The sequence below is a fragment of the Nesoenas mayeri genome (genome assembly GCF_963082525.1).
Source record: "Nesoenas mayeri genome assembly, chromosome: 5".
NCBI lineage: Eukaryota > Metazoa > Chordata > Aves > Columbiformes > Columbidae > Nesoenas > Nesoenas mayeri.
Window position 1 is genome coordinate 17,321,736 of NC_137548.1, and position 24,866 is coordinate 17,346,601.

The window sequence follows — 24,866 nt, forward strand, 5'->3', positions numbered from 1 at the left end:
GGAAAGCGCAGCCGGCCAACGCCGGCCAACGCCCCACATGCGGGCACGGCCTGAGGGGCTCCCAGCGGCCCCCAACCTGTCCCAGCCCCAGCCCGGCTCCCCGGCCCACGCGAAACACGCTCCACAGCGCAGCCAGGGCCAGGCGACTCGCTGGGAAGCCGGTGGACTGCAACTCCCGGCGTGCTTTGCGCGCAAGGTCCGCGGCCCTTTGAGGGCAGGGGGCGCTGAGCTGTTTGGGGCATGTAGTGCGGCCGGGCGGGAGCGCAGCCGCTCCTCCGCCCGGCCGCGATTGGTCGGGGCCAGTCTCCGCCCGCCGCGGCCCGCGGTCGCTTCGCCCCGCACGACGCCTGCCGCAATCACAGCGGCCGCGGCGGAGACAGCCCCGCCGGCAGGGCGGTAAGGGTCGGCCGGCGGGGCCGCGCTGGGGGAGCCGCGGGACCGCGTTGCTTGGGGCGGGGGCGTTATCACAGCCGGCCTCTGGCTGAGGCACGCGTGAGCGAGGGAGCCGTGAGGGGTGCCGGCCCGCCCCGCTCCCCGGCGGCAGCGCTGCTCGGGGTGGGGAAGAGGGGCCTGGAGGGGCCGGGGGCGGCCGAGGGACGCTGGCTTCCCCCGCCGGCTCTAGCGCTGCCGAGCCCCCGCCGTTCGTCTCGGCGCCCCGCGGCTGGCGGGAGCTGCTGAGGCGCGGCCGTCAGTGGGCGGTGGGGCCGCGGCGGGACTGCCGTGCGGTCGGTTCGCAGGGTCGGTCGAGCGGTCGGTGCTCCCGGCGTTCCGCCCGCCCCTTGCTGCTGCGGAGCGCCCTGCTGCACCGCCGGGGCCGCCCTCGACAACAGGGTTCGGGGCTCAATTGTGTTCCCTGTCACGGGGCCCGTCTGGCTCGGAGCTGTGTCTGAGCCCGTCCTTCTGGAAAGGGCTTCACCGGGGAGAGGAGTCAGCGGCTCGTCCGGAGGGACGGGGGTCGGGGAGAGAAGCGGGAGAACTGGGGGAAGCAGCAGCAGCAGCAGCAGCAATGCAGATTTAGTCCTCGGTAGTGCATATTAACGGGGCAAAAAGGTGGAATAAAGAATTGATGGGTTTTTTGCAAAGAGCCGATGATGCCTGAAAGGTTCTCCACTGTGGTTGCAGTTATTTATAGCTGGTAGACAACCCTGCCGTGACATGGAAGTCTGCTCGGAGTTAGTAGCACCAGTCGTTCCTGATTAGGATGGATCAACAATGTTGGGTGTCTATATTTGGGGGTTGAAACAAAGATTACAGTGAAGATCTGAAGCTCTAGGACAAACCGTAGGAAAAGACATTTGGAGTGCAGGAATCTCAGACTTTCTGCGTAATCACTTCTCCAGAGTTTCATTCTGTCCGTGCTCCAAACATTTCCATGTTTGTGGAGCAGAAATGCTTAACCTTGTCTGACTTACTCCTCTACTCTCAATCCCCGCTGCCCCTTACTCCAAATCATGCAATGTAGTAAGTTATTCACTCAGTGTTGCAGTAGCTGTTTTTTCTACCATCAAAATGTGGTTGCGGAGGCTTTGTATATTTCTAGACACATGAAAGTAAAGAGCAGAAGCAGTTTAACTGAAGTCTTCAGATCTGTGAAATTTGAATCTGGGCTTTTTGAAGTGCATAGAGGAAAAACATCCCTAAATAACAACAACAACAACAACAATCTAATAGATTGCCGCCATCCTAGGAAGCATAAGGAGTGATTTTATTCCCCCCCCGCCCCAGTAAATGGTGCCATCTCTGTGCTGCTGAAGAAGATAAATCTGCAAATAGCAGACTGAACTTTATTTAAAATTACTTTTAAATACATTTATGTACTGTTTAAAAGTATTTAAAACCATTCTGATGTACCATAATTACAAATTCATGTTTTTACAGTAAAAGTGACTTGCATGTCTTCAGTACCTATACTGACCTATTTTACTACAAGTTCTAATCAAATTAAGCTGATTCATAAAACAGTTACTAGTAGATTTTGTAAAGAATTGTTTTGCAACAGAGACCATAATCTCCTTCAAAATGTAGCTTATTAGAGTTTACAGTGATAAAAACTTTTTCTTTCTACCATATAAGTAATAAAGAAATTCAGACTAATTTTACAGGGGCTTAATCACAGGTTTAGGTGCTTCAGTTTGTGTAGCAGCCAGCACAACACGTAGGCAGAACATCGCTGACAGAGGACTGCAGACATCAGTGTCTTGGGAAGAGAGCTATGCTGAATCACATATTTTGTGGAAATCAGTATCTAAATGTTAGCAGTGACAGGCAATATGCAAATACCATGTGGGAAAAGGAACTGTGACTGGATTCTGAAAATGAAGAGGCTAGTGGTCATAAGAACAGCTGAAAAGAGAGATTTCCAAGAAAAGCCGGAATGATCAGCTGATTAGCTTAGGGCTGCTATTTCCCCCAAGATTACTGTTAACTCACTTATTTCACATGAAATGGATAAATGGTTTCTATTTACACAGCTCTTAGAGGCTGTGCTTGAGCTATTTGGATTTTAAGGTACAGAAGTGTCAACATCACTCTAAGCAGGAGGGGAAAATGCTTCGATCAACTCCAACTCCTTTCTTGAGGGTGGCACCCTGCTCTAAGTCTTTTGATCTTAGTGGACTGTTTTCCCAAAGGAAACTTGAGAACTCAGGGAACAGGCTGTTGACCAGAAGAATTGTTTTAGCAGCAGCCAGACCCTTCCAGATGTGGTCTTTCTTAAGCATCCCTCACTAATCAAGTTGGAGATGTGTGCTAGCTGTGGAATGGGAAGTGGTCAAAGTACTTCTGGCAGGAAAAACAGGTTTAAAGAGCCGAGTGAAATGTTCTGGCCAGAGCCACCCAGTTCTGGCCATGCTTCTTCCCAAGACTGTGCAAACTGCAGCAGCTGCGTGTGTGTGTGCTGTGTTTCTGCAGGTGGGGATCTGGCGCTGAACCCACTGTGTCTGAGAGATAAGCCTTTTTCCTGATGTGGTCTCCAAAGCAGAGTTAATTAACTCTTCTACCAGAGAGACTAGGCAGAGCTGATGAAATCATCTCATGTTTTTGGGCATCAGCCAAAGCTCCAAAATGATCTTGTAGTGAATTTTGAGCTCTCCCTGTGTAGTCTCACTCTGCATGTGTTTAGGGTTGCATGTGACAGATATGGGATTCCGTTGCTTTCAGAAAATGGCTTTTTATGTACCTGTGGTAAGCTGGTTGGCTGAGCTGGTTTCTCTTTGAGTATAACCTGAAGACATAGCATGTGATGGGAACTTTCCCTTCTCAGCTGTAGGTCAAGAACTCCATCAACATAATCCAGAACACCACAGTGTTTTAATTTGCCAGCCTGAGCACTTGAAGAGTTTTTTTTTTTAAAACAAGCACTCCCAAATCTTACGGTTGCAGGCAGTGACAAGAGCGGCTTATTCCTGAAAGATAGACTTCTAGATTTAAATCAGTTTTTGGAAGAAGTAGTGTCTTAGCACTTAATATTTGGTTCTATCTTTTCTGTTCTGGAGTTCTTCTGTGTGGTAACAGCTCTTGCTATAGGAGCTCATATATGACTTCCTTTACTTTGTGCCAGCTCCATTAAAAAATAAATTAAAAAGCCAAATCAACAACAACAAACAACCCACTTCCAAATATATATATATACACATATATATTTTTCATGCTACTGCCTGGAAGACTTACTCTTAGTGATCAGTAGATCCAGTCTTGCAAAGACCCATACTACACGTTACCAGTCTTCAGTGTACACAGCTGCTTTGGAGGTGAGGTGGCTATTTCACTGTTTCAGCCTCATTTGAGTGGCTGCAGATGGGTGGTTTTGACTGTGGGGAACTGAGGCTGGCTTTGATAGTGTTTAGTTATTTGGTTCAGTGGTAGCTTTGACATTGTGCCTTGTGATTGTGTTGTATGGATTGGTAGTTTCCAGTTTTTATTCCAGAGAAAACCATGCCAAACTTGACTATTCCACCTTTTACTATGGCTCCTCTAACATACATGTCAGCAATGATCAGCCTCCAGAATGTCCTTCTTATAATTAGGCCAGTGTAAAATCCCATCTCTCAGTGCATGAGGAAATACACAAGCTTGGTGCATGTGCCAAGAGTATGCAATTCTTCAGAGGAGTTTGCTTTGTGAGTTACACGTTGGATGCAGCAGACCCGAGACTGTGACCAGTATACATAACCTGACTCCTCCACACTCAAAAGCCCTGAAAAGCAAACCTTTGATTGCTTTTATAGCAAGCGCTTGATCAGACAGTCAAGGTACTCAGGAAGTTCTCTAATGGGGACACTACTTGTGGTCCTCTCAAGAAAGCAGAAAGAGCCATTTCTGCACGGGCTCAAACCTCCTCTCTGGCTTTACTTCTCTGAATTTGACATCCTTAGGCCCAGACACATTTCTCTCACTCTGCATCTTGTGCAAAAGAGACGAAAATGCTACTCTTTCATGTGGTACCGGTTCACATTTGCTCTCCGCTGCTCGCGCAGCAGGTTGCACAGGCAGCGTGAGGCTCTCACGGGCGGCGCTGCCCGCAGCCCCGGCAGCTGGGCCGGATCCCGTGCAGAACAGCAGCGTGGGCACAGGGAGCTGCTGGGACACCTCCCAGCACTTCTCCACATCTGTGCATCCTTGTGCCTACATCACCCTGGATTTGACTCAATAATAGTGGGCTAATTGCCAGTGAGTGGAAACCAGTGAACTGCAAAAGCAGAGAGCAAGAGAACAGTATTAATCTGAAAAGGTTTTGTCTGTGAAATACTTGATAGTGAGGCTTGTTCTGCATTTGAGGCTTATTCGTTACCAGCTATTATAGAAGAAAACAACCAGAGGGAACTGAAAGGCTTGGTTGTCCTATTCAGAATTGCTTTTTTGTCAGAGTTGAAAGCTGACAGAAAACTCTTGTAACTAGTAGCAGCTTGGTACTAAAGGAAGATATGAGCAGGAATTGTACTGTGGGTTGAATAGTCTGTAAAATACGAAAAAAAACCCCACAACCAAGAAAAGCTTCTAGTTGTGATACTGATGTTTGTTTTGTGTTTGTTGTACTTGTTACTGATGTCCTCTCATCTACTTCTCTCAAACTTCTTCATTAGGGATTTTTTTTTTTCTCTCATTTGTGGAGTGAATAAAGAGAAGTGATGATACTGAAGGTGGTTGTGCTGTTGGGCTGTGCTCTGGGCATCAGCACATTCCCCATGGAAGACCCTGAAGATGGAGGAAAGCACTGGGTGGTGATTGTTGCAGGCTCAAACGGCTGGTACAACTACCGACACCAGGTAAGGACCTCTGTTCCCGCATGCTGGCCACGCTTCAGAAGATGCCTGCTCTGGGACTCATGGGGAGATGAGAGCTGCCTCTGCTAGTTCAGCCCTTCCATCATTTGGGCAAGTGCTTTTACTTCTGGTCTTCCAGCAGTTTGTGCAGTTTCCAAAATGAGCAGCAACCAGATTCACTCACAGCCTGTTCTTAATTCTTGTCATCCTCACCCATAGATTTCCCTTCCTCTGCTCCCTTTAGTATTTGATTTTTTTTTTTTTTTTTTTTTTGCTTGCAACTTTGTCTTTCATCTTTAGAGAAGCTGTCTTTAGCAGGAGGAACAGCATTCTTCCTCTAATCACACCTCTGCACCCTGGGAAACTCTATCATTTAGTCTAGATATTCTGTTACTAGTCTAGAGGATCTGACCCCAACTTCCAGGTGAACAAATGGTGTCTTGAATTAAATCTCTTTTTGAGACACATTCTGGTTTCTTCACATTTGTTTTTCTCTTTTCCTTATGTTATGAAAAGCTCCCTTCTCTCCAGTTAAAAAATCAGTGAAGGCTACAAATGTACACTATGTTTCTGTGGGGTGGAGGACATGCAGAAGGGGCTTCGTTTAACCTGAATCAGCTCGCTCACTGTGTTTGACAGCGTGGCCTCAGAGCTGTGTTGGCACAGCAAGGATACGGGGTACTGGAGTGAGGGGACTGGAGTGAATGGCAGAAAGAAAGGGGAACAGGAACTCCTGAGTTTGACACTGCTGTCAAAACCAGCATTTTGTGGAATTGTGATGTGAGTGTCAGGATGGACAGGATTAAATACAAGTGACTTAACTCTGATTAAGTTCAAGACATACAATCAGCAGTCAGGAGACTAAGGCAGTTTTTCCCTTTGGGGAATTCTTGGACAATCCCTTAAAGAGTTAAACGCAGTTTTTACTTTAAACTTGGAACTACCTCTTTCTGGAGAACATGATCCATTTAATTCTGATTTATGTACACATTCATATATTTATAAATGTCAGAAAAATAGCTTGCTAGACTGTTGTTGGTCAAGGTGAACTCGAACAGAGATTGAAACACTAGTGTACAGAACCAGCATTTTGAAAGGTAAACTGTATTAAATGCACTGGGTACATACATCAGTCTGATTTGCTCAGCACTGAAACTTTTAAAATATTTATTATGTTTAATGTAACTGCCTGTAAAATCCTCTCTATTTGTGTTGAGGAAGAAATGAGCCTTTGCTGTGTTGGGCATGCTGGGTTTCATGTTTACGTTTCTCTTCCACCTCAGTTCAGGATCAGTTTGGAACTTTCAGCACAGTGATGAGCTTAAAACTGAATAAACCAGACTGACAGCCTTGTTGCGTCTAAAGAGGAACCTGTTACTGCCAAATGCCAGCTCAACACTTTGACAAACTGGTTTTTGGGATTTTGCCTGCTCCTTGCACTGTAGTTATCTCCTGATAACCACAGTTAAGGTGTTACAGCCTTAATATAATCCATTCATATTTCAAATTAAATCTGAAAAAAGACATCTTAAAAGTTGCAGTCAGAAAACAATTATAAAAATACCAGCATTGTATTTGATCCCTGCCTGCCCTGCGGTGTCTAAATAAAATCACCGAGTTGTGCTGTAGTTGTTGCCACTGCTGCATAACCAGTCTTGCTGGCTTCCCTCCACTCTAGGAGGAGTTAATACCACAACGTTTAAATAAAATTACATTTTTGAAGCTGTGGCTCATGAGAATTACTTTTCTACAGTTTCCCAAGCATAAAGTTCTTAACCTTTCTGTCAGCGAGCCTTCAAATGGCAAATATATCTGCCAGGTATACTGGAGTTATGAAGAACAGAAGATGCACACTTCCATATTTGTGTGCAACAACAAGTCTTTTGAACATGACAGTTTCACAGAAGCAAATTAGGATTTGAGTGTGTTCATGCTTTGCAGACAGTTATTAAGTAATTGGTTTTCAGTGTTAGAAAAATGAGAATAAGATTTTTTTAGCACATTCATTTTGAAGATAATGTCAACTAACAACGTCAACAACAAAATATTGTTGTTTTTTGGTAGAATAATACTTGTACTGTCAGAAAGCAAAGCAGTGCTCCAGGATTGCAGATTAGTATAATGCTTTGCTTTCCAAGGGAAAAACTGCAGAAAAAAATATGTTGTAATCTAATTCACTTTCTTTCTGCTATCACCTTTCTTCCACAGAACTTCTCTGCTCTAGCCTGTGTACAAGTGAATTTGTGGATGTGTATGTTTCTGTACTCAATGTATTTCTTTTTTTTTTTAATTTATTACTAGACTAGTTGCCATTCCCTACGTGCAACTAAGCACTCATTATGCCTTTGTAATCTGAGACCTCAGCAGACATATCTGTGTTTCAATTACTCAGTAAGCTGTACAGGGTACAGTTAATAAATGATGTTGTTGTATGTTTGTTACATTTATATTTGATGAGCTCCAGGTGTTTTACATGCTGTCTGCACACAACACTGTCAAAACATACTCTGTTGCCTTCTGCAATAGTTACCTGGTTGCAGTGTGTGTTCGTCTGACTGAACAACCATAAGAGGAGGAGAAAAAGATTACACCTTGAATAATGTCTCAATTTCGTACATGAAAATCTGTGGGGAAAACAGTCCATCACTGTACAGACCCCATGAACAGTAAGTTTGTAAAGACTGTGCAGACCCTTTAAACACTGAGTTTGCACCTGTAACCTCAAAGAATCTGAAGCTTCATCTTGGACTTGTAATTTAGCTGTAAGTGGTCGGGATCCACTATCAGTGGTGCAAACCTCAAGTATAGACAAGATAAGGAAAAAAACCACTGCACTTATCTATGAGCAAATTCACACCTTGTAGGTACTTGTTTCCTCTGTAATTGCTGAACTGGGACTGTACCTAATCAGGATGATCTAAACTTGTCTTACACATTTATCTCATCAAGTTCCTAAAATAAATTTTAAGTGGTTTGAATAGCATACAGCCCAATGTGATAGGCTTACTGTCCTTGCAGAACTCGCTTGTGTGTTGCCTTATGCTTGTGGGTTCTCAGGTGTTTTTAGCCATATCTTTGTGTTTTTTATTAGAGTTGCCTGGGCTGTGGAAGGACTATCCATGTGCTCTTCTCTGCTCCTCAGCGGTTATTCTGACTTCTCTGTAGCAGCATTTTTATTACCAGACTGGCTGCTGTTCCCTAAATGTGACTAAGCACTCACAGTCTACACCAGAAAGAGTACTCCCCCCCATTCCCTGGGAAAGCTGGGAAAGTGGCTCAGCTCTCTACTGTATAAACAGCTAGATGGGATTTCTCTGGAAAGCTTTGTGAAAGCCATGAGCAAATACAGTACTCAACATTACTGGTAGATTTAGGGAATGAGCCAACAAACTAGTTCTCCTTAAGAGAAATAGAATTTTGCATATACTTCTGCCTGTCCTGGGAGATGATTGTAACAGCTAACTCAAATCTGAAGTTGGCTTCACAAACAGATCAGGAGGAGAGACAGACCAATACTTTCTGCATACTCCAAAAGACATAGTCAATGTCAAAACCTGATGTGAAACAGTCTTACTAAAGGTGCAGTGCATACTTGAGGAGAAAAATAGCTGAAAAAGTCTGACAAAATTAGAGTGCTGAAAACAAAAACATTTGTATTGCCATACATGGGTTTATTTCCAGTTGTTGATTTTATTCTTATACTTACCGAGCTTTATGGGCCAGGGACTGTATTTATTGAGGGGTTTTGACACTACCAGCCAGAGCAGTATCTTAGTCCAGGACAGTCCTAAATTCTCCAGTCTTGCAGGTGACAGGCATTGAGGGTGCCTTGGCTACTTGGCTTCAATTAACATCTCCTCGCTGTGCTTACAAAATTGTAACTGAAGCTATGGGAAAACCTTTCCTAAGTTTTTAAAACGGTTATACTTTTTTGCTGATTCGCTGATGTATGTTTAAACAAGGGAGTGAAACATGGCTGGCGTTTCAGACATATTCTTCTACCATGCTCTTATATTAGTGTTCAGTCTTTTTTAGGCCGTGGCACTTCAGTTTACCTGTAAGGGGATGAGTGCCACTTTGCAATGAAGCTGACCGTTCATTGCACATGACCTAGTGGTCATAAGACCAGAAGTAACCAATTTCAGATAAGTCCAAGCTTTTCCCTTTAGGAACTATTTATGCACGTGTGTGTCATAGAACAACTTGATTTTTCCAAGAATTCCTCCCCTCCGCCAAGCAGTCTGCTTGAAAGCTGGGTCATGCAAATGTGTAAACAGTTGTATGGCAGAGGAAAGCTGAGATTTTTTTTTCTGCCTTTTAGAATTTCCTCAAAGTGTACATTTTGGGAGAGAAAATGTCCATCCCAGGAAAATAGGGGAATACCACCTCGAATTCCGATGCTTTCAAAATCTAGGAGTTAATTGTTTAAGCATAGATCTGCCATAGAAATTTGCTGATGTAGCAACAGGTTCAGACCTGCTGATGAAAGGTTTGAATGATGCCATTGACAGTGTCTGTTTTGGAGCTGGCATGTGAGGTGAGTTGTGCAGTAGCAGCAATCATGGCCACAAAAGTTTGTGTTCAGTGACAATTTATTCAGTAAATGTTCCTAGCATTCCTTGCACATATGAAAGCAACAAGAGTAATACCAACAAGAGATCTGGAACAACATGAGCTCTCTCTTTTTGGGTGGTTTACTGGTACAGCTATGCCAGAAGTATTTCTGGAAGAAACAAGGCTCAACCAGCAGTATTGGAGGAACAGTTACACATCAACAGGAAATACTGTAGAATCACACACGCCTCCCTATTCTGGTTTTAATGCAAGTGACCAGCATCACAGGTGGCCAGTCAGGTCAGCTAATGCTGTGTAAAGAAACCAAGATAGAAACTCAGAATTGCCCTGCTTTAGCCAATGGAGTTTTAGCAGCAAAACACATTTTTGCTTCTCCAGCCTCTGTTGGTGGTATCATTATGCTGCCAGCAGGTGCAGTTCCCTTAGCAAAAGCCTTAAAAGGCTCTGAGAGTCGCCAAACAAGCGTAAGTTAATGTTGAGGAATCGATTACATTGATCTGTTTCCCTCCACAATAGGGAATTTAACCCATTTACATTTACCACCGATGTCTATACTAAGACAGGACGTAGTGAGCGAACAGTCAATAAATTGGAAGGAAGGAGAGAGGAGGCAAAAAAAGCTGATAATATGCATTTATAAAGCTTAACTAATTTTGAGTACTTTGGTATTGATTAAAAACACCTCTGAAGTCCCTACTGACCAGTCACATGTCTATGGGAGCATAGACACTTGCTTGTTGGATATGCTGATATTATATCACCATAGTATGCCTAAGGATTTCTGTGTTGCTAGCCTATAACTCTTTCTGTCAACATACCAGAAGAGTGTTATGTCTTAAGAGAGAGAGGCGATCTATGATCTACTCATCAATCAGTGTAGAGATGCCCTGTGATTACTGTTTTCTTCTGCTTTTGCTTGAGTTGCTTCTGAAAATTAAACATATGTTTAGTCACACCTGCACTCTGCTGTTTCATATTGCATGTGATACTTTTATAGCTCTGTTTAACCTCTGCCTTTTGACTCGTTGAGGGAGCAGCTGGTGTATTGAGATAAAAGGAAATAGAAAACCATAAACAGTGGAGGATGTCTGGGAGGGGTGGAAGAGAACATAGGCTGACCTGTGCAGTAGGAAATGGAACTGCTTTAGTGAGAACAATTGAACATTCAGGGTTAGTCACGTGAAGAGATTTTGCTGTGGGAGAGTTAATTAGCATTGAATGTGCCTCACCCTTCCCAGAATCTTGCACAACTATTCTCTCTCTTCAGCTTCAGCCACACTTACAAGACTAAGGATTACAAAGTGACAGGATTTTAGTGTCCTTTCAGTTAACTAGTCAAAATTACTAATAGAGTCATCTGAACTTAGGCAGGTCCTCTTAAACCACTTCAGTTTTATTTACAAACTAGTAAATTAGATTAATTCTGGCCTGTGTTCAGAGTGTGCATTTGTTAGATGAGATTTTTTCCATTAAATCTGCACAGCTTTTCTAGCATGTGCTAGGTTGTAGTTCTAGAGTTTTGGGGTGGTTGTTGTTAGCCCATTAAGTCATTCACAGACTGCAAGTCTAAAAGAAAATAATTATTTAGGGTGGAGTTACTAAGAATTTAGCATTCTCATAGAGGTTTGCATTTACTGTAATATCACTTTGATGAGTATTGTTGTTTCTGTGTCATGGGGAGATGGTTCTGTAAAGAAAAACTGCTTATTCATATCCTGTATAAGTCAGTAAAAGAGCCTGAATAGAAATTCTGCAATTCTGTTTTCCACTGAAATCTGTTTTCTTGCCCTGAAGTTCCTTCAGTGTTACTCTACGAGAAACACATAATTAAAAAGGAAATTTTTGTTACCCCAAATTCTCATGTAGTAAACCAAGATTTAAATCTTTGCAGAGATGAGATTGGTAAACCATACTTGCTTAAGCCATGGACAGTCTTTGATGCTTAGTCATGCAGGCTTGGTACAGAACTAATTGAAATTGGTAGAAATCCAGCTCTTCTGCTTGGCACACTTTGGATTTTTCTGGCTGTGCACAAGGTTTCCATTTAGGTTTTCTCACAGGATGGAGAACATTGCTGAGAACCTTTTGCTAGATTTTATTATCTATTCCAAGTCTGAATTAACTTCTGGTTTCTGTTTAAATCAGAAATCAGAATAGGTAAATGAGAAAGAAGTTTTGCTCATAGTCTCTGTTATTAATGCAACTACTCCTAGTTAAAGACATTGAGTTTTGGTTTAACCTGTGCATTTCAGCCCCCTAGCAGCCCTCAATTTCTCATACTTGAATGCAGTTTCTTTTGGACAATAGCCTGCTCTTAGGCCAGCAAACCTATTTTTCTTCTGGTTAAACCTCTGTTAAAGCCAGTAATGAAAATCTGCTTAATTTCAGGCAGACGTGTGCCATGCATACCAGATTGTACACCGGAATGGAATTCCAGATGAACAGATCGTTGTTATGATGTATGATGACATTGCTGATAATGAAGAGTAAGTGATGAATGTGCACTAATCACATGCTATATGGTTACTACAAACATGCCATAGTCACCAATATGTTTAAGTTTGTAGTAGTTTTGTAAGAAAAACCTTTAAAACCACCTGTGATTTGCATAGAGACATTTTATTCAGCAGCACAATAATTCTCCTTTGAAATGTGCTCATGAGTTTTCTAAGCCTAATTCCACACCACAGCGTCAGTTGTGGCACCAAAGACTGCAGAGCTTCATTGTTACGAGATTAAGTGATCTTAACTCCTGGGCATACCCGGGCGCAACAGTTTACAAGAGTTAAATAGCCTAAAACAACAAACGTAGGGAAGCTCCCTGCATGACTTGCAGGGTTTTTTTTAAAGGATATTATCAGATTAATTCCCAGAATGTGCATTCAACAGAGAAGTGTATATGTCCCATTCTTGGTGACTGTCCAGAGTGTGTAATTGCTTTCTATATGAAACAGTTCAGTTATACAGCCTGTAATTCTGAGACGATTTCAGCAGAAATGAGTGGACTTCACACACACAGCAGCCCTGGGGGGAAAGAGTGAAGAGCACAGGCGGCAAGACTGAAAGTGGAGAGATGATAGTATAAGAGACCACCCACCTACATCTTCAGATTAATCATCATGGTGTGAGGTGGGATACCTGAAGGTACTCTGAGGGTAAGGACATGTGAGGCAAGCAATTGTAACTGACTAAAGGGAAAAGGCCTTTATATTCAGAGATCACTTAACAATACATGGTGACAGTACCCACACTCTCTCTCAGGCAAGCTGGCCACTCAGGACAGTTTAAATGGTTTCCCGGTTGTTCTGTGGTCCTTGTGGCTAATTATTCATATGATTCTATGGCTAATTATTCATATGATTCTACGTTCTGTTTAACTTACAGAAATCCAACAAAAGGCATTGTCATCAATAGACCTAATGGCACAGATGTGTATGCTGGAGTGCCCAAGGACTATACAAAGGAGGTAGGAATGAAACACCATTCAGCATTAGCCAGTGTCTGAATAAATCCTTTCAGCCCGCAGCTTACACTCCAACATATAGTATAAAGCCTGCAGCTTATGCACCTCCGTGGTTTGGTGTGAAGTTTAGTGCTTGTTCCTAAGATGAATATAAACAATGGATGCTTTGAAGTGAAGCAGTGATCATAAAAGTAAACCTTTGCAGTGCTTCTGTGCTAGCACACAAAATATAAGGAGGGAAAGTCTTGCATTGATAAATGTCATAACTCGAGCTGAAGAACAGCTGTGTAAGACTAATTGTTCCATTAAATTAGATCAGTAATCCAATCACTTGGTGATTTCATGATCCAGTGTCCGAGTGAGTCATCAGTAGCTAATACGTTATACAATGATGGATTGAAAGGGATGGCCAGCTAAACTTGCCACCCATGCATGGATTCTGACTTTCAGAAGCCATATTTCTAAATGAAGATTTTGTTGTTGTTTTTATGATCAGATTTGACTTTAATCCTCTTAAATCCTTAGGACGTTACTCCAAAGAATTTCCTTGCTGTTCTCAGAGGAGATGCGGAAGCAATGAAGGGAGTGGGATCAGGAAAATTATTGAAAAGGTAAGAGAAAATAATTGCTTGTGTAGTTTTACTTTGGCACTGATTTCAAAAAAAGAAGAGGGTAAATTAGAGCAACTTGACAATCCAGCAAGACTATTGATGGCAATTCTAGCTCATTCACATTTGAAATACAATGGTTCTGGTTTCTTAAGCTATTCAGCACCAAGAAACAACTGCTGATATTTGACTGCTATGGAGTGCGGTATAGAGTAAGGTATAAAAACTCTAGTGGATACTATCAACTGTATTAAGGTATTTGTTATTTAGACTGTTTTCTTTTGAAAGAGTGGCTATTCAAAGAGAGTTTTATCAAGAATTGGAGACTTCTAAAAAAGGTTTGGTTTAAGGTACACGAACAGTTGTATTAGTCACCTGAAGTGCTGAGACTCAGTGGCAGAGGAGAAGAGATCACGTAAACAGCTCATCAGCTGAAAGAATTGCATTTCTAATCCCAGCCTTGGTCTTTGTGGCAGATGTAAGGTTATTGAGGTTTGGAATGTAATGAAATTGAATAATAGTTTATGTTTAATGCAAAAAAATCTTTGCAAGTGAAAAAGTAGTATAAGCAATTAACTTTGTAATTGATGTATTTGTAAGCTAAGTATTTGTAAGCTAAGTTACACAAATGATTCCAAGTTTTGCAGTATTCTGATATATGGACAATAATAAATCGTAGACTGGCTAAATAGAACGTAAGATCTAGAATTAATGGATGTAATTTTAAGGCTTAGGTGATTCAAGAATAAAAGCAATATATTTGAGGTCTTAATTATAAGACCTCTTGGAAGGATACCTATTGTCAGTTATTCAATTGATTCTACAGAGTTTGAGATATGAAAGCATGATGCTTATTTACTAAGGTGTTATATTTCTGACTCAGTACTGCTGGTGAAGAGTTATATCATGTTATATTTTTCTGTGTACAGTATTTCATGTAAAACCTTTAAGAATTTAAATTTGAGCATTTGGAAAAACCAGCCTAGTTAAAGAAAAATTATGTAAGTGTCTATCTTCAGCTGGCAGTTTAACTTTAGAGACAAAGCAATGAAACAGAAAAGAAGAATCCTGCCCTGGCATTGGGGGAGAATAAAAAAAATGAAGGAGCAGGACAGTAGTCAAATAACCTGTTGCTCTCAATTGTTTAAATTTGATCCTGAAAAACTGAGAAAGAAAACGATATATGCAAGATGTATAGGCAAAAAGTTAATAAAATGCTGCAAAGTTACTGGATTGTTCTCTTCTAGTAGCTGGAATGAATCAAGAGTTGACTATAAAGCATTTTTCATTAAAGTCAATCACCTCACCTGTGAGAGCTTGATGTTGCAAGTCAAATAAGGGAGCGGATACACAGAGGTCCAAAGACTCTTAGCTACTGGGGAAGACAACTTGAACCCACATAGAAAAGTCTCAGTTATTTACATTTTGCCTGGGTTGAATTTTTTGCACTGAGGCTCAAGAGTGGAAGCCAGAAAAGTAAAACCCAGCCCTTCTTTGTTAGGCTCTGTTGTGTGAATTCCCAAGTGGTCTGACTTCTGCTATTGGGTGGGACGAGTGCTCGGTTACCCTCTGCCCAGAAGGCGTCTGGATTGTCTTCCAGGTTGTTCCCTAACCAGCAGGTTATTGGCCAGGCAGAAGGCTGGACAGTGTCCCCTTTGAGCTGCTGCAGTCGTACCTCTTTGCTGCTAGGAAAGAGCAAAAGCAAATATGGATTTCTAGACCAGTGATACCAGAAGAAGAGGGGAGGGCTTGGGGGTCTCCTTCCAGTCTATTCACGTGATTTTATCTTTAATTATCCCTGAATACAGTATAAAAGCAAAATCTCTTTGCAGATCTGGCTGTTAGGGCAAGACCTTACTTTCACCCAAACATATCTGTTTGGTTTGGAGTGCAATAAAAATCTATGGCAAGCAGTGTACTGCACAGATGTTAGGGAATCGGAGCTGGGAGCTGGCAGCGCTCCGCTGACTGCAGAGCCACTTCATGCATCTACCAGTCCAGCCTGACGGGTTAGGCATGTCAGGTCTTCATGGAGATGTAGGCCGACGCTGATTTGCTTAAGTATGACCGTACAGATCACAACAAGGTAGTACATAAACATACCGAAGGATCTTATCAGTTAAGTTTTTCTGGTTTATCCCTGTGTTACTGGTGCCTCAGTATAATTTAGTTATAAAAACATTCCTTTTTTGTCAGACGCTACAAATGCCCATAGTATAAGAGATTCTTCAGATAGGCATTAAAAAACAATTGTGCTCCCACCATACTTAAAGTACCAGCCCCTGCCTAACCAGCAGTCAGTTTACAGTTTGAAACGTGAGGTGTAATTGCCGTGTTCCCCATACTTGGGAGACTCGCCTGTACCCCTGGTTTCATCCCTTTCATTTTCAAATATTTGCATGTCTTGGCATTGAGAAGCAAGTTATTGTTGTAATGAAGATTAGGTTGGACTGGTTAGAAATAATTTATTTGCAATTTTTTTCATTACAGTGGTCCCAAGGATCATGTGTTTGTTTATTTCACTGACCATGGAGCTCCAGGACTTCTGGCTTTTCCTGAGGATGATGTAAGCATTCGCGGGGATTACTTTGTCATAAAAAACGTCCTTTTAGTGATATACTAAAATAATAAGTAATATACAAAAATAATCAATGCACTGCGATATGGAGGGCAGGAGCAGAAAAGGAGCAATATTCTGCTTGTCACCTCAGACTGGATTTTTTCCAGTTTGAATCTGAAGCACTCAAGTTGAAATTAGGTTATGTCATTTTATAATTTCATTGGACATTGGTGGTCCGAACAGACTGTTTTACACAGGTTAGATTGGGCTTTCTGCTGCACTATGCATAGCATGCGAGACCATTACTCATCTTTTCTGGAGTGGTAAATATTAGAATGTTTTATTTCAGAAGGGCAAACCCTGCATATATTCAATGGCAAACAGGAAACATTCACAACAGTTGGTATTTATTCCTATTAAGTGAATTGTGTGTCTATTGCATATAAGTGGTTTTAATACAAGCCTTCTTATTTTACAGCTTCACGTGAGGGACTTGAATAAGACTATTTGGTACATGTATCATCACAAAAAATACCAGAAGGTAAACAGAAGTTGTGAAATTAAAAGAGGAACTGGCATGGAAGAAAGACATTTGTCTTCATTTTGAGAGTTGTTTAAAGCGGGAGGAACCTGTTGCCATGCAATGAAATTTGGATTAGGGTTTTGCATTTATGAGGATTAATCCTCTCCATATTTTCTCTTTCCATTTTTACCTTACTGTATATTTGCAGTCAATGTTGAGACATAGCATACTGCCTTTAGATAACGGTATATATTCTGTCCAGCCATGGAGAAACAACATCCGTAACTACCGCACCCTCATAATGTGAACCTGACTTGCTCTTCCTGTGCTTTGTTGGCTTCAGACTGCACTGTTACTACAGGAAGCTTGTAGAAACCTCATGTTTCTCTTACAGTTACTAATATAGTTTAAGAGACTGTACCTCTTGTCAGAAAATTCTAGGCATTTATTTTATCGCAAGTAGTTTTAAGCAGGAAAAAAAATATTTAGAACATTTTAGTAGCTAGGCTTTTAAAGCAATTTTCTGTAGTAATCTGTCTCCTGTGGCCGGCTGTATTGAGGAACACCTCCATGGCCATAGGTCTAGAAGTGCTGCATTCAGTACATTGCTGTGCCTAACCACTGATGGTGTATTTGATTTGTGCTTTGGGCGTTAGTCGGTAGATCCCTGTGGATTTTATAGAGATTAATAGCATCTTTTAATTGTGATTATGTTTTCCCTTTCCACATAGTTTAGTTCCCCAAAATGAAAAATTGATCTGTTTGCTTATGTGTTTTATTTTGCAGCATTATGGATAGCTTTTGTTTCAGGGGTACAGCTGAAAAGCACTGAAGGGCTTTTCTCCATTTCCTCATGGAGTTTCTTAAGGTCTCTGGTTTATTTTATAGATGGTGTTTTACATTGAAGCATGCGAGTCTGGATCTATGATGAATCATTTGCCTGATAATATCAATGGTGAGCAATCAGTTAACTTACTGGACTTAAATGTCACAGCTTGTCAAGGCACTATTATGCACAGTTGTAGCAGGGAAGCACAAGAATTATAGAAAGCAATATTTTCCATTTATGGGAAGTTCCTTTTAAAGCATTAATAGAGTCTTATAAAGTCTATCAGGGCTTTCAGTTTCTTGCAAGTGAGAAGCTGAAAAAGTATTTCTTTTCAGGAACTGTATGGTTGCCCTTGACTGGTATCAGTTTTGTTTTACTCATGCTTCTCAGCCTCAGCACTGCCAAGAGCAGGTGTGAAGTTCCTACCATCATTGAGTAGCAAAGGCACTTGGGAGACATCATTGCCCAGCAATGTTGCTACACTCATTTGCACGATAACCCAGGAAGTGGACCTCAGATTTTTCAGGGTTTCAAAGCGGGGGACTGAGTGCTCTGGCTTGCTTGAAGTTTTGAAGCTATGATTCCAGGAAGACCAGCCATGGGTCGATCCATGGGTTCCTGGGGCTTTGGGCCTGGAGTGTGCTGCCTGGGCTTCCTGCAGCCCTATCAAGGATTTACACAAAGTTAACACAGAATGTTTCATATTGGAGATTCTTCAAAATAAACACTCAGTGAATCAGCATTTTTCAAAGCTTGTTCGATTAGAAATTTCCAATCTGGGGACTCTCTGGTTTCACCACCAGCTCTGCCACAGGCTTACAAAGGCAGAAAATTGACAATTTATGTCACTACGCAGCTGTCTTTGGCAGCCTTCCATGCTGAACTACAAAGCTTAGCTGGTTACTTAGTGAGCATTTTAAAGGGTGTTAAGAGCAGAACTTTACTACACAGACAGGATTTAGGACTTTTTTGGGGGATTTTGAACTTGAGGTACATTCAGAGTAGAAACAGTGCTCTAGCTATATATTATAAAAGCATGCCTAACACCTTTTCACCTTGAAACTTGGACTTTCATTGAGTTACACAAGCATGCTATGAATTCACTTTGGCAAAAAGTCAGAATAGCTTTTGTCTTAATAATACCTGTAAAGACATGTTTTCTGTATTTCCACTGTGTTAGCGATGACTTATTTGGAACAGTATGTTTGGGCAGATGTTGTAGTGGTTTGATTTGCTTTTCTATCAGTGTAGAGTGTTATCCAAGAAAGGATACTACTTAGAAGGTGGCCTTTTGTGGGAGAAAAGATGATTTTGGGGATTTATTCCAAGTTTGGAAAAAAAAGTCCTTATTATTATAATGAAGAAAATTAATATATAGATGGTTGTCAGTACACAACATTGTCAGGCAGTTCTTCGAATAGGAGATTTTCCCCTGTAAGTGTGTATTCTTCTTTAAACACCGCAGACCACACATTAGGCAGCAAGGAAAGAGGTCTTACATCAGCGCTGAGACAGACTGAGCAGGGCGATTAACAGGCTTCTTTCCTTCCTGCTACTTAGAAGTAAATGACCGAAAGCCGGAATACTTAGGCAAATATATCATGTGCAGCAAAGTAATAAATCATGTGGGGGATTAAAAAAACAACAAAAAATTTACTTTCAATTTATCTACAGTTTATGCAACAACAGCTGCCAATCCCAGAGAGTCATCTTACGCATGTTACTACGATGAGGAAAGGCAGACTTATCTGGGTGACTGGTACAGTGTGAATTGGATGGAGGATTCAGACATGGTAAGTTACTTACACGAGGCTTCAGCATGAAAAATCACTAGGCTTTTTAAAAATAGCTCTTTTACAGGATTCATTAAAATCTTTGTGGTTTTATGAGACTGAAATCAACAAATTGAGTTGGTAAAACTATTTATCTACTACTCAGAACTATGTATAATCTTCATTTGGGCGACTAAATTTACTTATGAAACTAACTTTCAGAAACATACACTTCTTTTGCTATTTATAATATTAGAAACTGTCTAGCTTCTAGTTTCACATAATCTTGATTTGCTAATCTGAGACCACATCTCCAAATTTGTTAAACAAATTGCTGAGTTCAGTAAGTTGTACCTCTCCTTCAGGGATCCTTAAATACTGACCTGTGGCTAACCCATTTGTTAGCATAATGGAAAACAGTAGTAAGGAAACGAATCTGAGATTCATGTGCTAGCCTGCTCTGTTCTTGCCCATTTGCTGGAAGATTAAGAGATCACTAAAAGCAACTGGAGAATATGCTGTCAAATTTTCATTTCAGTTTTTGCTTTTATGTCTTTCAAAGGCTGTATAACTCTTACCCTATTATTTCCTTCTACTAACTGGCAGCTAAGAGTCTTCCCAGCTGTCCTTGCATTTTTAGAATAGCTGAATTTAAGTATCTGTGACCACATGGAAGTTTCTTCATGCAGGAGGATCTGAGAAAAGAAACACTCCACAAGCAGTTTCAGCTTGTGAAGAAACGCACCAACACCAGCCACGTGATGCAGTATGGAAACAGAGTATGTATTGGAGTGGGCTTCTGGGTCAGATATATCTGAAAAACCTTTGGGCCCTGTACTTTCATCCCTGAAAAAAGAAAAAAAATCACTGTAAACTAGCAAGGTTGATTTAGAAGATGAAACTATTGATCTCAGAAGACAACTTAGCATTTAAGAGCTGATGGTCCTGAGGCTAAAAAAAATGCAGCCTTATGTTATGCTCTAATTCAAGGAGTCAGGATATAAGTTGTTCTCCAAGCTCTGCCAGTGATTTAACACTTCAGTCAAGTACGAGAAGGGTATTTACCAGTTCCATGTGAATATTAATGAATAGTTAAGTACATTGGTCCCTCAAATGGGAAGGCTTGAGAGGTGATATATCATTGATAATAGTCTGATTATTCAGTGTGTTAGTAGGAGGACAAATTAAATATTTGTTTAAAAAAAAAAAAAAGGTTACTTAATCTGTCTTCTTCCCCCACGGTGAGTTTTGGAAATGAAAGTTCCTGGTTTTTGGCAGTCTTGGCCTTCAGTTAAAAAACCTAATGTGCAAGCACACACACTTGCAACCCTGTGTTCTACTTTATTTCCTCTAATAAAGCAAGTTCAGAGAGTTAGGTTTGCACGGCAAAGCAAAGACAGCCTGCCCTCTAGGGGTGACTGACCATTTCCATTTGTTTACTTTCTAACCCTCAGAGCATCTCCTCCATGAAAGTGATGCAGTTTCAGGGCATGGGGAAGAAAGCTGCCCCCGTTTCTCTGCCACCTGTAGAACACTATGACCTGACTCCTAGTCCTGACGTGCCTCTTGCGATCTTGAAACGAAAGCTCATGGCTACCAATGACTTGTACGAAGCTAAGAAGATTGCTGCAGAGATGAAGGCACACCTGGAGGTAAGCAAAACAATAAAAATTAAAACTATACATCAAGTTAGAGGGAGGGGTTGCTTCCAGTTTTTCAAAATTGCAACAAAATTACTCTTCAGACTGGTAACTTCTAGGTGATGTTTTACTCTTCCTTTAAAATTCAGCTGTCTGTTCCACAAAGCACATTCAGTAATGATTAGCGAGGCAAATGTAAGCAAATGCAAAAGTAAGTCTCACGGCTTTTATTGCCAGGAAATTCCTCATCTGCATCCATAGGGATTCTTGCTGTAAGGAGTCACTCTTGACTCAGTAGAACTGAAGTCTCCCAAATCAAATAGCTCCTGCAGAATGGTGACAGTATTGGTGTTATCTTTCTTCTGGCAGAACACTAGAAGCACAGTGAGTGATTTTGGGTGCCAGGTTTTCCTTTGTGTTCTTAAAGACAGATCCAAATGACTGTGCTAAAAAATAAATGGCAAAACTGGGTTCCTTAAAGAGCCCAAGAGTTGAGGGAGTTTTAAAGAAAGAGAAATTTAATTCAAAGTCTTCAAATTAGGTTTAGAAAAGCATCTTTTAAGTTCTTCTTGGCTTATGCACAGGTGAAAGAATTTATCCAAGAATCTATGCGGAAGATCATCACCTTAGTAACAGGATCAAAAGAACAGACCGACCAAATTCTGTCAGACAGAGTGACCATCAGCAATTACGACTGCTACGAGTCAGTGGTGGACCACTTCAAAGCTCGTTGCTTCAACTGGCACTTACCCTTGGTAAGTCAAGCATTAGATATAACCTGATGCACGTACTGGTGAAACAAGCACAGTATTCATAAGCAGGTCTGCAAAATCAGCCTTTATTAAAAAGCTAGCTTGGGGCTAGTCTCACAGCTTAGTTGTGGAGGGTGTGAGTAATGTTTTTGAAAGCAGAAAACCACTTCCACTATGTCTATAGATAAGCAAGAAGATTACTTAAAACCAGAAATAATCTCTAACTTTACTAGTTAGTACTGTTCCTTCATCGGCTCTCCCCAGGAAATCCCAGTGTTAAGTAAGTAATGTATTTCTGCTTGAGGCATCACTATCAGCAAACCAGAAACACAGCATCACTACTTTGAATTCATAATCCAAATACACTCAGTTTTCTGTATTATGATTGTGTGTTGCATAGTTCCTTGCAGTAGCCTAGCTGCTACACCCGCGTTCTTGTTGGATTCCCGAGAGCCCCTTTTAGTTTAGGGGGTTTATTACTGTCTGCTCTTCCTGGGATCCCAGTTGAGGACCAAATACTGTTGTGATAAGCACTGTTTGGACAAGAATAAGAGGTCAGTTCCTATTCCAGAAAACTCAGTCCTGATGTCAAGCAGCATAACCTAAGCAGACAGTGGTGTGTAGGAGGATGAGTCAACAGCAGATTGATTGTAGTAGAAAGGAATAGGATTTTCTGGCAGTTAGCCAAGATTTAAGTATTGTGTACAAATCAAAAGCAATTGCACTCTTTCAGCTGGAACTTCTAATCAACCAGGCTATTAGGAGACCACATTGCCCTGTTAAACTTTTAGTTCCTCTTTAGTGATTTTTTTTGTTGTTGTTTTTGTGGGTGTTTTTGAATGAAATTGGTTAGATAGGTGAGCCTTGCTGCAAGGGGGCAACATTCAGCAACAGCTGAATTTACCTAATGAAGTTTGAAGAACAAAGTATAGAGAAGAAAAATCCATTTAATTTAGTACTGGATTGTCAACACAGCAAATAAACACCTTAAATGTTAATAGCATCTCTAAATTACTTCCACAATTTAGTTTAGATAAACAGTATCTGTTCTTTGTCGTTGAAATTATTAACAATATTTGTTTATTTCAGTATGAGTATGCACTGAGACAGCTGTATGCCTTGGTCAACATTTGTGAAGGAGGATACCCCATTGACAGGTAACGAGGTTCCCAGATACACAGTGCCTAGAAAAGTAGGAGCTGAGAGGCAGAGGAAGCCTAAGACTCCAAAGCTGCTCATTTCTTCTGCGCTGTTGACTATTTTGTCAGTAAAGTTCTGACTCTAAAGTTACGAATGCTAATTTTGGAAAACACATAATTATTAGTTGCCTCCCACTCATAGTGATCCAGTTCCCCTGTAACCCTTTAATTTCCTTGTTGAAGACCCTCAGGGGAAATTACAGCCAGTTGGAGCATCCCAGTGCACAGCGTAACATACAGTAGCGTGACTGGTACGTTGTACAGGACAAGGGTGTTGCCCTGTAACTCCTGTGTGATCTGACGCTGAAGCAAGGTTCAGAGCTGCTGTATTTTCTCCTCTGCCCCCTCAGCTGCTGGCTCAGACCAGCACAGCACTGCTGGGTTCTGATGGGGAAAGGGAACATGGCGCCAGGACCTTCATCGGTCAGTGTGTGGTAGGAAAGCAGATCAATAATGGCCCAGGCTGACCCTTGTGGTGCGGCAGGGGCCAAGGGAAGCAGGTGTTGAACTTCGGTCTTGGGATTTGTGGTAGAGTATGGGAATCCTAGCTTGTCGGTCATGTGAGAGGAAGAAGAGGGAGCGAGAAAAGCAGAGGGGGGTAGGGAATGGGAGGGTGGACTGGTAGTTGAGGCTGCGTGCACATGCAGACCAGAAGGTGAAGAACTGCTGCCCGCGCTCTTGTGGCTTTCCACTGCGGTCAGTTTGGGAAACAGTTTGAGAGCAGAGCACCTGAAAAGTGTCTCATCATTATTGTTCTCTGTTGCAGAATATGCCTGGCCATGGATCAAGTGTGCCTTTGGCACTGATGGAAACAACACTCCTTACTATAGCCCTAACTACAAGTGATAACTTCATAACTGTAATAATCCAGACTTTACATGCATGCAACAAGAAGAGAGTCAGCCGCTGTACTGGGCCTGTGCTGGGAGCTGGGGCTGCTGACCACGAGCACTCGGCAGTGCTCTCCTCTCCGTCCCCGCCTGCTGACAGCCCCCGGTTTGACAGCGGCATTTTGGCAAAGCACCCGGAGCCTTCAAGATGGATGATTTGTTTCAAAGCACAATGCTTTTAAAAATCTCTGGATGAACACTACAAGCCACCTATCAGTGATTGCTAAACCTATGCTAAATTGAAACATTAAGTCATTAATTCTGGATTTTTTTCTATACTGTTGCTAACTGTTAGCTTTTTTAAAAAGTTAATGAAGTTCATTACAATGACTGGTTTGCAGACTGGTTGAAGAGTGAAAAAAACAAAGGTTATTCCTTAAGCTTTAACTCCTTAACAGTTTAAAGAAATGAATTGCATTCAAGAACTATCGGGCGTGAACAGCAGAGTTAAACTGTGAACAGTAAAATTCTTTGTGGGTAGAAAGCACTGTTTCCCAAAGAAAAACACAAATATCTAATGCTGTAAATTTAGCACCAGTATGATATAATTAAATGTATATACACACAAACCTGTGGGAAGTCATGGAGTACAGGAATCGCCTGTGAAAAATAATAAAGTTGACAGTTTCATCAACCTGCAGGGCAATGCAGTGTTAGACATCTGGTGTCTGGAAAAGGAGTGAAAGCTAATTAATTTTATGATGTTGCATTAAAAGATTATCTATACCTGTAAGCCTTTTATAAAACAGGTCATCTCAAAAACCAACCAGACAACACGCCAAACCCACAAACAA

At 41.5% G+C, this 24,866-nt stretch overlaps 1 protein-coding gene across 1 annotated transcript; it reads left to right on the forward strand.

Annotated features, from left to right (window-relative positions):
• Positions 1-316: 316 nt before the first annotated feature.
• Positions 317-24,014, forward strand: LGMN (legumain). The gene is made up of 14 exons (XM_080346161.1): positions 317-396; positions 5,082-5,264; positions 12,225-12,322; positions 13,221-13,302; positions 13,825-13,910; positions 16,398-16,473; positions 16,946-17,008; positions 17,879-17,945; positions 19,494-19,612; positions 20,281-20,370; positions 21,046-21,243; positions 21,816-21,986; positions 23,073-23,140; positions 23,949-24,014. Exons 2-14 carry the CDS (start codon positions 5,127-5,129, stop codon positions 23,986-23,988), a joined length of 1,296 nt encoding a protein of 431 aa, XP_080202287.1. The 5' UTR covers positions 317-396; positions 5,082-5,126; the 3' UTR covers positions 23,989-24,014.
• The last annotated feature ends 852 nt before the right edge of the window (positions 24,015-24,866 follow it).

Excerpts from the sequence above, each read along its gene's own strand:
- LGMN (XM_080346161.1), top strand. The coding sequence starts at position 5,127 with ATGATACTGAAGGTGGTTGTGCTGTTGGGCTGTGCTCTGGGCATCAGC. Across the intron at positions 13,911-16,397 it reads TCAGGAAAATTATTGAAAAG|TGGTCCCAAGGATCATGTGT; the intron begins GTAAGAGAAAAT and ends TTTTCATTACAG. Across the intron at positions 21,987-23,072 it reads TCAACTGGCACTTACCCTTG|TATGAGTATGCACTGAGACA; the intron begins GTAAGTCAAGCA and ends TGTTTATTTCAG.